The 17,435-nt window shown below is 40.8% G+C and overlaps 1 protein-coding gene across 6 annotated transcripts in view; it reads right to left on the minus strand.

The window, feature by feature from the left end:
• celf4 (CUGBP, Elav-like family member 4) overlaps positions 1 to 17,435 on the minus strand; it is a 53,306-nt gene continuing 35,871 nt past the window's right edge. The window contains exons 4-14 of one of the 6 annotated variants that reach the window (XM_018760077.2): positions 13,988 to 14,116; positions 13,705 to 13,784; positions 12,325 to 12,468; positions 11,853 to 11,991; positions 11,456 to 11,608; positions 9,410 to 9,517; positions 7,340 to 7,405; positions 6,051 to 6,131; positions 4,952 to 5,095; positions 3,720 to 3,889; positions 1 to 2,670 (exon numbers count right to left, since the gene is read on the minus strand). In XM_018760077.2, the coding sequence (XP_018615593.1) occupies positions 3,762 to 3,889; positions 4,952 to 5,095; positions 6,051 to 6,131; positions 7,340 to 7,405; positions 9,410 to 9,517; positions 11,456 to 11,608; positions 11,853 to 11,991; positions 12,325 to 12,468; positions 13,705 to 13,784; positions 13,988 to 14,116 (1,172 nt within the window). In that variant the 3' untranslated portion in view covers positions 1 to 2,670; positions 3,720 to 3,761. The remainder of the gene's footprint in view (positions 2,671 to 3,719; positions 3,890 to 4,951; positions 5,096 to 6,050; positions 6,132 to 7,339; positions 7,406 to 9,409; positions 9,518 to 11,455; positions 11,609 to 11,852; positions 11,992 to 12,324; positions 12,469 to 13,704; positions 13,785 to 13,987; positions 14,117 to 17,435) is intronic. The other 5 variants (XM_029259427.1, XM_018760074.2, XM_018760075.2 and 2 more) reach the window with 5 other exon arrangements.

Here is a 17,435-nt window from a genome sequence, read left to right on the forward strand (position 1 = left end):
TTTTTTTTTTTTTAACTTTTCAATCACAAGTTGTTTACTGAAAAAACAGGAACGAAAGGTTAAAGAAGGGAGCAGCCGGCACAATGCGCTGCTGCTCACAGGTAAATGGAAACCGTGTCTAATCACAGACGTGTACCAACAACAGAAACAACATCACTTGACATCACGGACGAAATGAGAACCATCTCGGCAAGACTTGACTATAAACTCTGAGCCAGCAGTTACTGGGCAAGATCCTTCTCCGAATATAGCTATATACAGGTGCTCCCCAATTTACGATGGTTCAGCTTCCGATTTTTTCGACTTTACGATGGGGAGCTGGCGATAGACATTCAGTAGAAACTATACTTCATGTACGGTTAGATGTACTAAATGCATGTTCGACTTATGATATTTTCGACTCATGATGGGTTTTGCAAAATGTGACCCCATCGCAAGCAGGGGAACCACGTATATATAGCTACAGCTATATAGTGCTGCCGCACTGCTGGGTAGACTTCAACAGTAGTTACTTATAGGTTTTGTGAATAAAAATATAATTTTTTGCCCCACAGAAACTTACATCAGCTTCTGCTGAGAAGTAAATTCAGTTTCTTCAGTGATGTTCTCATTATAACTTCTCAGCTGAGGTTTTCACACTGCCTTTCATTTGCACTGTCCATTTTCTTTAAAGTACAACTACAGTCCTGATTGAGACTGAGCAAAACATGCTCACAGATTCAACGGGATAAAATTATTTTTTTGTAGCGGATCCCGCACCAGAACACATAAAAAGAACGCATTTCTTCCCAACGCAAGCACAAAGCAGCAACACGGCCTCCGAGGCCGACGGGAGGGTACAGTGAGCCGGACACTGGAAATCCGAAAGCCGCTAAGTTTGCTGTTGCAGTCAGAATATTTGTAATGCTGCGGAAAACTTGTAGCGTGCCCCTGTATTTCAATTGTGCATTGGGATATAATGTAACATATTCTTTTAAAATTAAACAGAAAGAGATCCGACAGTTGTGAATGTGAATACAAAATATTGAACTTATTTTTGGATCATTGAACGTCTTACAAATTTACACTGTAATTTAGAACTTTACATAACGGTAAATGCTCGGTTTCCCGAACAATGCTCTTTTTTCAGAGAAACACTGAAAAGTAGCCTCTAAGGAACAGCTGGTTTCAGTGCTCTGTGTGTATTGTCCCAAATCCACTTTGTGCTCTGTGTATGTGTAAATCAGGGTACATATATTATAGAGAATACTTGGTGTGTAGATCTTAATAGGGTAAAGGAGGGATCCCCTGCTCCTTGATGAAAAAAAAATCTTTTTTGAAGTTTTAATGCTGTTTCACATTACACATCACATTAACGCACAAAAGTTAAGTTAATATATATATGTATATATTATTACTGAAGAATGGAATGCTTACATTTTGGGAGCTGCCTGTGTATCACTTTAGTCTGATCAGCTTAGCAGAGCACTGTTCAAAATCCCAGATAAAACATTAAAAAAGTGTTTATACATATTAGGTTCAACAGCAGCTTTATATACACTCACACGCTTAGTTAAAATATGTGCCTATAAATACATCGGTGTGTATTTATTTGTGTATACACAGATACATTTTTAGGTATCCATTTTTATACATATTCATGTATAGATATTTTCATGTATTACTGTACACGCATACAAGGTATTTTGTTTACATACTTGTACTCAGAATATTTTTTTTTTTATTATTTTCGAGTGTCAAGCTATTAAATGTAAGGTCGTTAAGCTGAATTTCACAGCCTGCACTGCATAACCCCAGAAAGGTAGGAAATAGAAAGGAAAAGATACACCTTGATGTGAGCTCAGTAGCAATTGTTAACCAGCGCAGCATGTGTCCCTCTGGGGAGATCTTACCCACAACCGAGTATCAAAGCAGAAACCGCTGCAGTTTTTTTTTTTTTCTTTTTTCCAAAATGCAAGCTATATATAGTACATTTACAGGTTTTGTCTTTTTAAATGTAATTCAGACTGTATTTCAAACAGGAAGAGATTTAAGGGTCCAAGTTACAGCAGAAATCTTTAGGCGATAAAAAAACATTAGTCCTTTGGTCCCTAAAAACTGATAAGGAATGACAGGTAATAAATACTCCATGGAGATTTTACTCTGGATGTTGCTGTGCAATGGCATCCCCAGGAAATGGAGAGGCACTCCAAGTGAAGATGAGTATCCAAAATCGGGGTTTATATCAGCACACTCACTTCGACTCATCTACAATTATGACCTCGAGTATCTTCTATAATGTTTTCTCCACGGTATTATTTTTCCAGACATGAGAGGATGTTTGCTTTGTCAAGGCTCTCCAAAAGGCTCTCTTTCTGATTTGAGTCTGATGGTGATGCTTTTCTTGTTCGGCCCACTGCGCACCGGCCAGTTTTTTGGTATTGGTGAAGTCTTCTGTGACAGTGCCTAACAGAGGCTTCAACAGCGGAGGAGCTGGGGAAACAGATCGATGGCACCGCCAAGAAACAGGACTGCTCTCTCCTTCGATTTCCTGCTCACTGAAGTCCAGCCAGGAGGCCCAGATGCACGCCATCTCCATATTTCGTCTTCATATGTTCATTTTTGCCCCGATAGAGAGCATTACCAGCAGCATTTTGTTGTGTTTCACATCATCTGCGTGCATTCCAATACCTGCAAGACAATCATGGCAAATAATAATAATAATAATAATAATAAGTTATTGATAAATTAATCATATATTACACACACACATTGTCTGAACCACTTGTCCCATATGGGGTCGCGGGGAGCCGGAACCTAACCCGGCAACTCAGGGCGTAAGGCCGGAGGGGGAGGGAACACACCCAGGACAGGACACCAGTCCATCGCAAGGCACCCCAAGCAGGACTTGGACCCTAGACCCACCAGAGAGCAGGACCTGGCCCAACCCACTGCGCCACTGCGCCCCCCCAATCATATATTAATTTATTCATAATACAGATGCTCCTCGACTAACAATGGAGTTACATTCCGATAAACCCATCTTAAGTGGAAAAATCCTAAGTGGAAAAAATACAGTACCGCACCTACCGAACATCATAGCCTATTCTACCCTAAAAATGCTCAAAACACTTACCATAGCCTACAGCTGGGCAAATTTAAGCAGGAGACACACATGGGCATTTAGTAGACATGATGGGATGTGAAAACACAAAATAAAAAAATGCTTTCAACACAGTATCGGTCCTTTACACTTGCGGTTGTTTACGCTCATTGGTGTGATCGCTACAGAGACTGCGAGCATGGTTGAGTGGATGCTGCGGCTCGCTGCCACCACCCAGCATCAGGACAGAGTATCGTACCGCATATCTCAAGCATGGGAACAGATCCAAATTCAGAATTCGAAGTCTGCATTCTACCAAATGCGTACCGCTATCGTACCATCTTAACTTCGAAAAATCATAAGTCAAACCATCGTAAGTTGAGGAGCATCTGTACATTAATATATTAAAAATAAATCTGTTTGTTGTCTAGTCAGACTGAGGAAACAACTAATCGTTCATTCATTTAGTTGATACTTCTCCCTAATATGACTTGCAGTGATTTATCCCATTAAAGCTTGGTCATTCTTAGTAGTACAATTTAGGATAAATACCTTGGTCCATGAAATGCAAGGCAGGAACTTGAAGAGCTATGCACCAGCTGCCCTTATGTGAGTAGTTCTAGTCTCAGGGCCTCACCTGTTCACACTGCGCTGTAGAACAGGCTGTAAATGTGGCTGGCTAGTAGGGCCGGTTTGCATCCTTTGGTCTCTTCAGCTGCACCTTTAGCCTCTTAATGCCGATCTGGAGGCCGTTTGTGGACTGAATGGCTGCCTGTGCACTGGCAGGGTTGTCAAAACTCACAAAGCCTGCAGGGGAGAGGTTGCAGCAGGAGGGGCATGGAGAAGGACAGGTCGGCCAGGACAGGAGGGGTAGAGTTTGGGTTAGAGGCAGGAGAATGAGTGCTGCACTGGTCTGGTCTGAGAGTCATTACATGGAAGAAACGACAAAAAACAGTCATGACAGAAGTGAGCGGCACAGTGGAGAAACAATTGATGATTTAAAATAATCTACAGAGCGGCAAAAAATGAGATTAATATTGGCTATATGGAACAAAGTACAGACACCCCTCGACTTACGCAAATAGACCCGTTACGTAAGTCAGAAGTTACGTATGTCAGATTCTAGCACCCTTCACTATCGTATTCACAGTCGATATGGCCAAACCTGGCTCCCGTGCTATAGACTAATCTTTGTCCACCTTGATGCTTCCTTATTATTTTCAATTTCATCTCCAAATCGATTGCTGTACGCTTGCGAGATGGTTCTCATTTTTCTTTCAAGTGTACGTTTACCACCAAGCAGTGTGAATAATGAAAAAAGGTCAAAAATATGCCAAAAAAGCACTACGCTGAGGAGAGGAGATGCGTTCACAGCTTAAAACACGCAGGAACTGGGAAGATGCAGCTTCCTGCCTTGTCTGGTTACGCCGAATTGCGCTTAACGTATTTCAGATGTTTTGCGTAAAATAAAAGCGTTATCCGTAAATAATGTGTATGCTGGGATTTTTTTTTTTTTACGTAAATCCGGATTTATGCAAGTCAAATTTATGTAAATAGAGGGGTGTCTGTATAAGCTATTCAGTAGAGTAGTCTGTCAAACTAGCCAAACACAAGAGTTTCCGGTGCTTTGTCATACAAATAGAGCTACAGTTTCGGTTGTTGCAAAAATTTTCTGCCAGGCTCAAGTACACTTCACCGCAACCCTTTTCCCACTGTCCCCACGCTCAACTTGGCATTTTTTGCGCGACTAGGAATCTCCCTCTTTTTCCATCCTCACATTTTGTCTTTCTGTCAGGATGACGTATGAAATGAAGTGACACAATTAATGGTGAAAAAATAAGTTGTGATGGTTTTATGGTTTTTACCCACCAAAGCATTTACTTTGGTTTGTCGCCCGATCCACAAACACTTTGGCGGAGATGACATTACCGAAAGGCAGGAACATCTGCGTGAGTTCGCCGTCCCCAAACTCCTGAGGGAGGTGGTAGATAAACAGGTTACACCCCTCTGGGCCTGGAAGGAGATGGACAGAAATAGAGAAAGAGAGATAAAACAAGGGATGAAGAAAAGTGGAGAGGATAGGAGAGGAGAGAAGAGGAGAGAGGCACCAGAGGACAGGGAAAAGAAAGAAAAGTTATACAGAGTTCATAGAAATATGCAGAATTCACAAGCATTTGAGAGCATCACGTTAAGACAAGAAAAGGGGATTATAAAACAGGAGGTACTTGTGGTAGGTAGGCACACACACACTCTCGCACATACCCAAAAAGAGGCACGCAAACACACACTTGTATATGTATACTTGTATTACTTGTATACTTGTATGCTTGTATTATATTTACTCATATAATACAAGTATATACACTATACAGTATATGCATATATAGTATATATACTTGAATTATATAATAGAAAGAAATAGAGAAAGAGAGATAAAACAAGGGATGAAGACTATATATATGTAGTATATGCATATATAGTGTATATACTTGAATTATATAATAATAATAATAATAATAATAATAATAATAATAATAGTTGGGGTACAGTGGTGCAGCGGGCTTGGCCAGGTCCTGCTCTCTGGCAGGTCTGGTTCGAGTCCCGCTTGGGGTGCCTTGTGACGGACTGGCGTCCCATCTGGGGTGTGTCCCCTCCCCCTCCAGCCTTGTGCCCTGTGTTGCCAGGTTAGGTTCCGGTTTGCCGCGACCCTGCTCGGGACAAGTGGTTTCAGTGTGTGTGTGTGTGTGTGTGTGTGTGTGTGTGTGTGTGTGTGTGTGTGTGCGCGTGCGTGTGTGTGTGTGTGTGTGATAATGGTAATAAAATACTGTAGAACACCTGCATCGACTCATCCATCCATGAACAGTAACTGCTTATCTGATGCAGGTTTGTAACTTGTGTGTGTTTGCATGCCTGTTTTTGGGTATGTGCGAGAGTGTGTAGGCTTGCAAAAGTGTATGTATGTACTTGCCTTCTCTCTGCTGCTGGGTAAGGAGCAGGGGAGCTTGGGGAAAGGCCTGACTGATCTGTCCATATGCTGCAGGGTAGGCTGCTGAGACACACACGTACAAGCAGCATTTTACACACATTCAATGGATCTCCCACAAAAGCACAGGCAAGTAGCAACAAGGCATCCTGCTGCAGTACATTTACATTCATTAATTTAGCAGACGCTTTTCTTCAAAGCGACATAGAAAATACAATGTATTCATTACATTAGCAGGAAGAGACACTTAGATGCATATGCATGATTCTTAAATACAATTACTTTGTTTCTTTCCACCATATGAACCGATGTTCATCACACGAGTAGCTGCATGAAACTTTATCCGAATATCCATGATTCCTAATAACCTTCCTAGTAATATATATATTTTTGAAATACATATAAACATTTACATTACATTACAGGAGAAGTTGAGTAAAGGTTTATCTGGACATCATCTTAAAGTTATAGTGCATGAACATTTACACCTTACATGAACTTAAGAGATCATGGGCGAAGTGAGTCTGGAAGAAGAGAGTTTTAAGACCCTTTGTAAATGTGGACAGAGATTCAGCAGTTCTGAGTGAGAGGGGGAGGTCGTTCCACCACAATGGAGCCAGTACCCTTCAACAAGGTACTAAAACTGAATCCATCTCTATTGCAGAAAATCACTTTGGTTGAAGCCATCAGCTAAGCTGTAACAACCATAACAGCAACAACCATAATAACTGAACCACTGCACATGGAAAAGAAACATTTTTCCACACTTATCCCAATACCCATAAACACACATAACAGTGATAAAGTGAGATGTTTTTCTTTGAAAGAGCCACGCATGCTAAGCAGTGAGGTATAAAAAGGGGTTGCACTGATATACAGAAACATGGGTGGTACGGCGGCACAGTGAGTAGCACTGCTGTCTCACAGCACCTGGGTGGTGCAAGAGGATGTGGGCTTGATCCCCACTCAGTCTGTGTGGAGTTTGCATGTTCTCCCCATGTCTGTGTGGGTTTCCTCTGGGTGCTCTGGTTTCCTCCCACACTCCAAAGACATGCTGTTGAGGTTCCCCATAGTATGTGAGTGACAGAGAGAGTATGTGTGTTCCACTGATGTATGGATGAGTGACCCATTGTAAGTAGTGTATCTAGCAGTGTAAGTCACCGCGGTGAATAAGGTGTGTGGGCTGATAACACTACATAGAGTTCATTGGAAGTTGCTTTGGAGAAAAGTGCCTGCTAAATAAATAAATGTAATGTGAACATGCGGTGACTGACCTGCGTATTGCTGGACTCCAGCATACGCTTGCTGTAGGGGGTCTGCTGTTGTGGGACTCTGCGACGCTGTAACACACAGAGAAAGAGTGAAAAAAAGAGAAAGTGAAGATGAAGGTGCTGCAAACAGATGAGAAAGAGAATGAGTCAGAGCGACACAAGGCATGTCTGCAGAAAATGCCTCTCTGTTTTCCTTCCCAAACCCATAGCCTGAGGGCGAATCTCCACAGGAGGTCTGCGGAAAGTGTCTCAGATGAACAGAAGTAACACACAAAACACACAAAGCCAAATGTTTCCTTTTCTTTCCACTGGTCTCAATTCAAAGGTGTGAATTTACCAGCAGGAATAAAAGTTTATACCTTCACAGTGTATTGGGAAACAATAAAATGTGAAAATAAATAAATCCTGTTGTTCAGTGGATTAAATTCATTTTAAAACGCATCAGTTTAGAACGGAACATGTCATGCCCTTGCATTCTTAAGACGGACAGGTGTAGAGATACTGCTTCACCCCAGTGTTTTTTCCTTTCCTGCAAATAAATGAAATATACTATTGCTTTAGTATATAGTATGAGATGTGGGACCAAAAGTCTGTTTGTAACTCAATTAGTTTGTAACTCCAATGCAATGTTTACCAGAAAGCCATTATCAATACAATATGCATAATACAGATGTCGCTCAATTTATTTGCAGTTTAGGTTTTGTAATAGCCTCAACTACACTAATAATAATAATAATAATAATAATAATAATAATAATAAAGAAATTAATGAATAAAAATACTCTGTAACACTTGCATCGATTCATCCATCCATAATCAGCAACTGCTTATCTGATGCAGGTTTGCAGCAGTCCAGAGCCTGTCCCTATCTGAAAACCAATTTGAAACAACTGCATTAGAAAACATGTATTGTTTGATGGACGTCAACTCCAATCTAATATGAGTCTTCAAATATTTTACATTTATTTCCAATCCTGAAAGACCCCTACTTCTGACTAACTTTATTGCAAAATTATGCTACAGATTTAAGGAAAGACTTAAATTAATGCAATTAAGACATAATCCAATTTCTTAAATGTATTGCTCATATTTCATGCGAAACAACTCACTGATACGTCTAAACAACTGTTTATTTTTACCGGAGCAATTCTTGGTTAAATAGTTTGCTCAAGGCTATACAGGACAGAGGGTCCATATTAATATAATAACATGAGGATGAAACACGACAAAAAAACAGTGCAAACAAGTTAACCGCTGGACCAAAACTTCAATAAGCCGTAACAACAGGCCAAGATACCTCTGCAAAAATGAACAAAGTAAAACATTAGACATTAAAGACCCTCCCGTTCAATAGAGTTCAATTCAATAACACTACTGTATGTGAAAGAACTCATTACTGGCACTAGTGTGTAGGACAGGAGACAGACTGACTAGTTCTGCTGCCTCTCAGCTGGGCTGTGATTTTGAGGCCAGCTCAGTCTGGATGGAGTTTGCATCTACTCCCTGTGTGGGTTTCCCCTGGGTGCTCTGGTTTCTTCCCACAGTCGAAAGTCTTTTTGTTTCAGGCAAACGTATAACTCCAAAATGCCCTTGATATGTGCGTATGTGTAGGTTTGTGAGTGCAGCTGCCCAGCGATGAACTGGAACCCCATATAGGGTGTGCCCTGCCTTACACCCTATACTTCCAGCATAGGCTCTGGACCATCGTGACCCTGCATTCAACAAGTTGTTATCGATAATGGATGGACAGTTAGATATGGAGCATTACTGACTAAACAGTGGAATAAGGTGTAAAAAGCAAATTGTCTGCATAAAGTTAAGAAGCAGGCAAAACTTGACTAGGTCTCTCTTCTTTTTCCAAACAGAATGACAACGTGCTTTTGTCTAGGTTCTTTTGACACCTCTGCCTTCAAGGGATTAATGTTTTTAACGAGACTCGCTTCAAAAATCACAAAACTGGCAATACATTATAAAGACAGTATGACACGTAACTACAACAGCACTGTCATGCACGAGTACACCACTGAAACACTACAGCCACCAGCCTGACGTCAGTGTGGGATGCTGGGGTACCTTCGTCGAGGGAGAAGTAGCAGCTCCCCTGAACCCCAAAACAACTCCGCTGGTTAACGCCCACCTGGCCCTTCTGGGAGTCCTCTCTAAAAAGGATCCCCTGCAAAACTGTGAGACATTGGAAAAGCATTTCCTCCCTGGTGCACAGCACTGACGCGCGCAGTGCCCACGCACTCTATCACTGACATCAGCTGTGAAGACAAAGAGGACATGCTAAACCAGCCCTTCTGAGCTTCAAACTAATACAGTCATCATGATATACAGGCAGTCCCTGGATTATGAATGACTTCTGCTCCTAAGTCTGTCTTTAAGTCAGATTTGCACGTAAGTCGAAACAGTTCGGTATGGTTCGTATCTAACGTCAATTTGTCAAATGCTTGTCTTAGTATATAGTGTACCTTTCTATGCATAAAAAACATTTAAGAAACACTTCCAGATACACTAAAACATCTTTAACATAATAATACAGAAAAAATAATAATACAATGTAATTATGTAATGATAATGATAACAATAATAATAAATGTTACTACAGTATTTATAATACAGAGAGAGAGAAGGAGGAGGACAGAGAATGTGTGTGGGCATAAAAAAATTAAAGAAACTTTCATGTTCACTTTTTCAATGATTGTTGGTGTTTCACCTTTTACCGATCGCTTTATTACTTCTACTTTACTTTCAGTCATGATCGTTTTCCTTTTCTTTGATGCATCACCATCACTTGCATCACATTTACGCTTTAGTGCCATGGTTAGAAGAATAAAAACAAAAAAATTAAAGCCGAATACAGTAACACATGAGACACTGTTAACAGCAATGTGGTCTGACTGTAAAGAAGGAAGTCTTTGTCCTACCTTGGGCTCACGAACCAACGAACCGCTGTAGACGCGCAATGTTTTATTGTGCATCGCAAAGTAGTGCCCGTTTGTTATTATGAATCATTGTATATAACTTGAATTTTTAATATAGTAGGCTGTACGGGGGGATGGTTTGTAACCACGGGTTGTATGTAAGTTGAATGTTCGTAACCTAGGGACTGCCTCTATTGCAAAACAAGATTTGATTTTAAACAAAAATATCTTGAGAGGACCTGAACTTGGGGATCAAAAAAGTTAAAAGTGATGTTGCACAGAAACAGTAGGAAAAAGGTAGTACTTCCTAAACTGAATCTACTTCTTTTTCATGTTGCAAAAGTTAGAATCTTGTGATGGTGTAAAAAAGACCTGATCAGGGAAATCACTGTGAGCGAAAATCTCTGACAGCCCTGAAGATGCCAGCCAGTGACACTGCTGTTAAATGATTTAAAGGCCATCCTAGCTGTGTAAGTCAGTACTTAAATTTACATGAAGATCCGAATTAAATTATAATGCTGTCTTTGCGTATATCTCCCTCTTTAATCCACATTCCCTTACTCGCACTTTCTCTTTGCCTCAAGTTAAGAAGTGCAACAAGTGGAAATGAGAAGGGTCTTGCCCCAAGAAAATAATTATTTCCGCCAACAAATTATATAAAGGTGGTCCCCGACTTTCGATGGGGTTACGTTATGCAAAACCCATCGTAAGTAGAAGATATCGGAAGTCGAAAATGCATTTGGTACACCTAATACCCACCTCTGCGTGACAGACTGGGAGATGCAGATTACTGTCGTTGCCCAGCATCGCGAAAGAGTATCACACTGCATATCGTTTGCCTGGGAAAAAATCTAAATTCAAAATTCGAAGTATGGTTTCTACTGAATGCGTATCGCCAGCTCACCATCGTAAGGTTGAAAAAATCGTAAGTCAAAACCATCGTAAATTGGGGACCACCTGTATTGTGAATAAAAGGAAACCTAAAACGAAACTAAGAGACATCTGAAAATCAAATAGGTTTAAAAATGGTTCGGTCTGGAGGTTTTTTCACTTTTGCGTGAACGATGTTGCAGCTCTGTTTCCGACACAGAGGGCAGATTCTCTGCAGTACGAATATGAACGTGGACAATCACGGCTCTGCGTGAACAACGATGTCACCTGTCTCCTTCTGGCGCAGAATGTGGCCGAGGCTCACCTGGGTAGGGGTGGATCCCGTTGGTGAAGACAGCCTCGGCATGGGCTGGGCCATTGGCCTGTGGAGGGGGCAGCCCTGTGAAGCCGTTCATACTGATGGAAGAAGGAATGCTGGTGACGGCAGGGACAGGGATGCCTGGAGGTGTACTGCCGCCTGATTGCAACCAAGAAAGCAGGAGAATGAGAGAAACAAGCAGAAGGAATGTTAGGCAAGATGTTTAGTTGTTGTCTTAGAAGCTGCCAGAAGGTCTGAGGGGACTTCAGGAGGTACTACACTCTACACAAGAGGGACCTGCTGTTGGACTCTTGAGAGGAGTACTCAAACTGAATTGCTTCAACAGTTGTGTCTGATAATTTAACCATTCAAGATTAAGGTCCATGGCAAAGCTGCTCCTTGCCTGAGGTGGGTGTCATGGGTGGCCCAGGAAGCCCATTGACAGTGCCCATGTGCTGCATCTGAGTGGCTGCAAACGATGCCATGGGGCCAAGGTAGCCGCCCTGGCCCACAGATGCCATCAGAGCTGCCTGCTGCTGGACCTGCAGCGGTGGGGTGGGTTAAGAACAAAGACAGAAGCGATAACCAGAGTAAGGTGCCATGATGACAATTCCAAAACAGACATCATGCAAATCATCATGGCAGAAGTTCCCAAGCCTGGTCCTGGAAAGCACCAGACACACTGGAAAACATGTTTGACATCTGAACTTTTCACGTGAAGGGACCAGCAAGAATATGTAAGCCTACCTGTACCGAAACTCACCAAACCCAGTTTAGGCATTTCTTCATTTTCATGCCTACGGAGCCCATTTTTATATAATTAGGCTAATTTTATATAAAATATATTTTTAAATAGCCACGGTTGGGCCACTCACTGCCTGAGCGTAGGCTCCGTAGGCCCCGAACTGTAGAGCCATGGGGCTGAAGATGCCCATCTGGCCTGCCATCTGCTGCATGCGCCGAATGGTGCGCTCTTTATCTGTGTCGGCGAACTTGACCACCAGGCTGGAGGAGGCTCCCTGGGACACACGGGCGCACAGATACATACAAACACACACACACACACACATACACACAGCCACAGTTAGAGCCGTACGAGTGTGTCCGATTCGCCAGGCACTCTGCTGATCTAAATGATCCAACCCGCACGCTAGACCTGGGGTCGGTCCGATCTCCTTTGTATCACAGCAGACTCAAAACTCAAACCAAGTATTTTTGGATAAAATCATTCTGCCAACACTTTACTTTAGACTTACGCTACTTTCAGTTTTTTTTCACCAATTTAAAAATAAATGTGTTTTTATCAATCAGTGTATGTGTAGTAGAATACTGACTGATTTCTCATTGTATACCACTGCTGTCTCTCTTAGTACCACATGTGTTCAGTGTTTCAGTGCTGTAACTGTCATTGAGTAACTGTGTGTGTGAACTGGTTACAGAGGTACATGGTACCTGTGTGTGCATAGCGCTGTGTGTGTAGTAGCGCTGATGTCTCACAGCACCTGGGTAGTATGAGAAGAAATAGGTTCGATCCCTGCTCAATCTGTGTGGAGTTTGCATGTACTCCCAGTCTGCGTGGGTTTCCTCTGAGTGCCCTGGTTTCCTCCCACAATCCACAGACATGCCGTTCAGGTTCCTATAACCTCAATCTTCATTGGACTTTTTACTACTACTGTACCCTACCTGTTCAGCATTACACCCATGTGCAGTATGTTCTTACATCTTTTGTGTAATATCATATGCAATATGTTTCCTTATAGCTTTTGTGCAATATCATATCCATGTGCAATATGTTTCTTATTTCTTTTGAGTAACATCATACCCATGTGCAATATGTTCTCCAAATAACTGACAATCACTGCACTGTAATGTCACTTTATGATACAGGTCAACGCATACTTTTTCCTATGCTTGGTCATTTAGCTGTATCATGTCTGTATGGTTTTGTGTTCTGTCTGCATTATACTATGCTCTTGTCTGCTGCATTATTGGTAATCATGTTTGTATTAGTCTATGTCTAGTTCAGTATGTGCTTATGTAGTCTGTATGTGTGAATGTGCACTGTAGCTTTGCTTTAAACTGGAAACAAATTCCTTGTATGCTCAGGTATACTTGGCCAATAAAGCTGATTCTGATTCTTCTGAATAAGGGTGTGGGCTAATAACACTACGTAGAGTTCATTGGAAGTCGATTTGGAGAAAAGCGTCTGCTAAATAAATAAACGTAAATGTATAGGTGAGGTAAACGCTTCTCACTGGCATTGTCTGACTTCCATGGAGGGCATTGATGGCTGCCTGGGCCTCAGCATGGGAGGAGTATTTCACAAAAGCACAGCCTGAGAGACAGAAAGAAAGCATCCATTATTGGATTACAGCTTTCTGAAGTGTGCAGACACAAATACATGTGCACACATACACACACTACCCTGTGGAAAACTAGAGACACAAGTTAACTAAAAGTCATACCAAAATAAGCATTATATTCTCAGTAGTGGTAAGAGGTACAAACTGTAGATGGTCTCAAAGCAATGAAGCTTGCCTTTGCTGTTTCCATCAGGACCCCTGAGGATGGTGCACTCTTCGATGTTGCCAAAAAGCTCAAAAAGGCGTCGCACGTCTGCTTCCGACTGCTGCTTGTTGAGCATGCCCACAAAAAGTTTCCTGTCTTCTGAAACAAAGAGAAGATCATAACCGAACCTGACAATAAGGTCAGCATCTACAGATGTTATTTCAAAAGTGCAGCGCTATCTTACATTTATTTGCTAGATTTATTAAAAAACTGTTCTGCTGTACAAAATTCTAAATATTCCTTTTTTACACCCTAAATGCAACCGTATCAAATAGAATATGTCACGCAAAGGACGATTACAGAAGCAGAGCGTATAATATTTTCATAACGGAAACAGCAAATCACTGCTACAACTGAAAATGACTCTTTCAAACAATGTGGTCATACATAAAATAATTCTAATCAAAGCAATAGGAAAGCAGCAAGTAAAACGTAACAAAGTAAAAAGAAGTAAAGAAAGCAAGAAAGTAAAACAATTCTAATCAAAAGAATATGACAGTTTATTTGAATTTCTAAATTATTCTCAAAATGCATATTGAGAATGAGTTTTAGAAAAACATCCAATAAAGTCTTCGATTCACTGTAAATAAGTAGCACAATTTTTTACAGCTGTGACAGTCCCATGTTTTATTTGTTTTGTTTCCAATAAAAAACATTATTTGATGTTGGAAAACTTTCTCTCATGTCATGTGTCAACCTCTACTCCACAACTGGCCACACAACTTATATGACAATTCATGTGAATAAATCATGGTGGCTTACTTTAACTGTCTCATATTGTCACAATGGATGAATAATTTTCACTTTATCTTTTTATGTGTTAGTGGTAAACAGATTAACACTTCTGAGTAATGCATAGTATCACACACAGGTAATTTATACACAAGTACAGAGACATAGTCTTATGTAATTTCATAGCTGTGAACACTTTAAGTGGATTAATTGAGTGAACCCCATATTCATTACAAATGAATTTTACCTTTTTTGTAATATCAGGTGTCAGCATTCTTAATGTTACACAGTGACAAAAAAAACCGAGTGATAAAAAGTCTGTATTTTGAATGCAAATTGTGATTTAATGTTTTTAAGCACTTGCTTAAATCTGGCTTTTTCCATCATTGAAACTCTGCAATTAAAATTGGTCAAGGCAAAGGTAAAAAATGTAGTCATTCTTCCCCAACAGGGAAGAATGTGAAGAATATCTTTATGAAGAGAATCTCAGAACCTAAGCCCATTCCACAGGTAGTGGCATCACTAGGGTTGGTGTCACCCAGTGCATTATCTCACGGTGTATCCCTCCTCACGGACCTCCTCCAGTACCAGAATCCTTAGTAATGTTTTTTGTACTAATGTTACTCGTAAATCATAATTCCCGTATATCTTGAATGTAATGGCAATAGTAATGGCATAAACAACTGGCAAAATTAAAATAACAGCTTTAAATTACAATATCATACACACAGCCTAAAATGTATTTACATTTACATAGTTTCATGTGATTAAAGTGGAAATTTGGGAAAAAAACAATAGAATTCAAAGTAAAAACGTATAAGAACTACATCAAAATTACGTTTATTTTAACGTTATTGATATAGGTTCACAAATACTAATTACTGCAATATTGTAGCTAAAACACCAGAAAATGCGGCAAAATCAGTGACTATAAAAACAGCTACGGCGACGAAAACAAGAGCGCGTGCTTGTAGCGTGTGGAGACAAAACTACGTGATTCGAAGCGTCAGTGTAATTGGGTAATAATAAGAGCCTTGAGTGGAGCACATTGGAAGGTTCGAAAAGTAAATGAGCACAGAGTTTTATCCTTGTAGGTATATTGATGCATGTCAGCTGGGCTTTATTACAAAAAATGTTTCTGTTCTTATACATTACATTTATTTATTTAGCAGATGCTTTTCTCCAAAGCAACTTCCAATGAACTCTATGTAGTGTTATCAGTCCACACACCTTATTCACCGCAGTGACTTACACTGCTAGATACACTACTTACACTGGGTCACTCATCCATACATCAGTGGAACACACACACTCTCTCAGTCACTCACACACTACGGGGGGAACCTGAACAGCATGTCTTTGGACTGTGGGAGGAAACCAGAGCACCAGAGGAAACCCACACTTGTCCCATACAGGGTCACAGGGAACTGGAGCCTACCCGGTAACACAGGGTGTAAGGCCAGAGGGGGAGGGGACACACCCAGGATGGGACGTCAGTCCGCTGCAAGGAACCTCAAGCAGGGCTTGAACCCCAGACCCACTGGAGAGTAGGACCTGGTCCAACCCACTGCACCACCGTGCCCCCCACTCTCTGTCACTCACTAGTTATAACTAACTACAGGGATATTTTTAATAAAAATAATACATTTCTGCTGAAACACTGCACAAACATTTTATACACAGTCATTTTGGTGTCACCTGGTGCGGTCCCCACCCCCCTGCACCCCCCTAGTGATGCCACTGTCCATAGGGCTGCCTTGTAGAATAGTTGTTGTACACATGTTGAGAAACCATTCATCATCTAATGTAAAATTCTTCTACCCACATTCCTTAACCCACTTTACCATGCTAATTCAGGACATATAAAAATTACCAACATTTTCAATATAACTTTATTATAACTACAGTACCCAGTTTGGATCTGTGTAAAACACTACTGTTACTATACATTTTTTCAATTTACAAGCTCTGTACAACATGTTTTAAAAATAATTAACTTTTATGCACACAAAATATTTAAATGCAAACCATATTCTACAAATGGCTGCAACATAATTTCTGAGTTACTCTACCTGTTCATCTTTTCACAAAGACTGGTAGAACTGGCCCTTTGAGTCCATAACAAGGGCTTGGTGTTCCATGGTGCGAGTTAGTATGACTAAGAGGACATATCTGAGGGTGAAGTAGATGCAGGGTCTTTCTTTTGACATGAAATAATGTGCAAAATGCACAACTGTCCTTGAGATCGGCTTGGGATTTGTCAGTTAGATAGAACTAGCTACCCACACCAGTAAGTTTCGACAGCTTAAAGATGGATGTGCGGAGAGTGAAATATTAATGAGGTTGTGTGCGTATATTTGTATGTGTTTTTCTTGGAGAGGGAGGGTGATTGTGTTTATTTTATTGGTACTGCTGCTTAGGATGCCTCTAACTGGATTACCTTGCCAAATCAACATGAGAAATTGCTGCTCTACGTTCGCAAAAAAGGCATTTTACAATTCCCCAGAAAGGTTTGTATAAATCGGCGGATGGCCATACAGACAATGAAGTAGAATAGCAGTACAGACGCTTGAAATTAAGGCAAAATGATACGAAAGATAAAGAAAGAAAAAGGGATGTTCAGATGTATTATAAGGGCTGATGTTTCCAAACTGTTCACATACAGTAGCTATCTGTGTGAATAATT

The sequence above is a fragment of the Scleropages formosus genome, chromosome 17 (genome assembly GCF_900964775.1).
Source record: "Scleropages formosus chromosome 17, fSclFor1.1, whole genome shotgun sequence".
Taxonomy (NCBI): Eukaryota; Metazoa; Chordata; class Actinopteri; order Osteoglossiformes; family Osteoglossidae; genus Scleropages; species Scleropages formosus.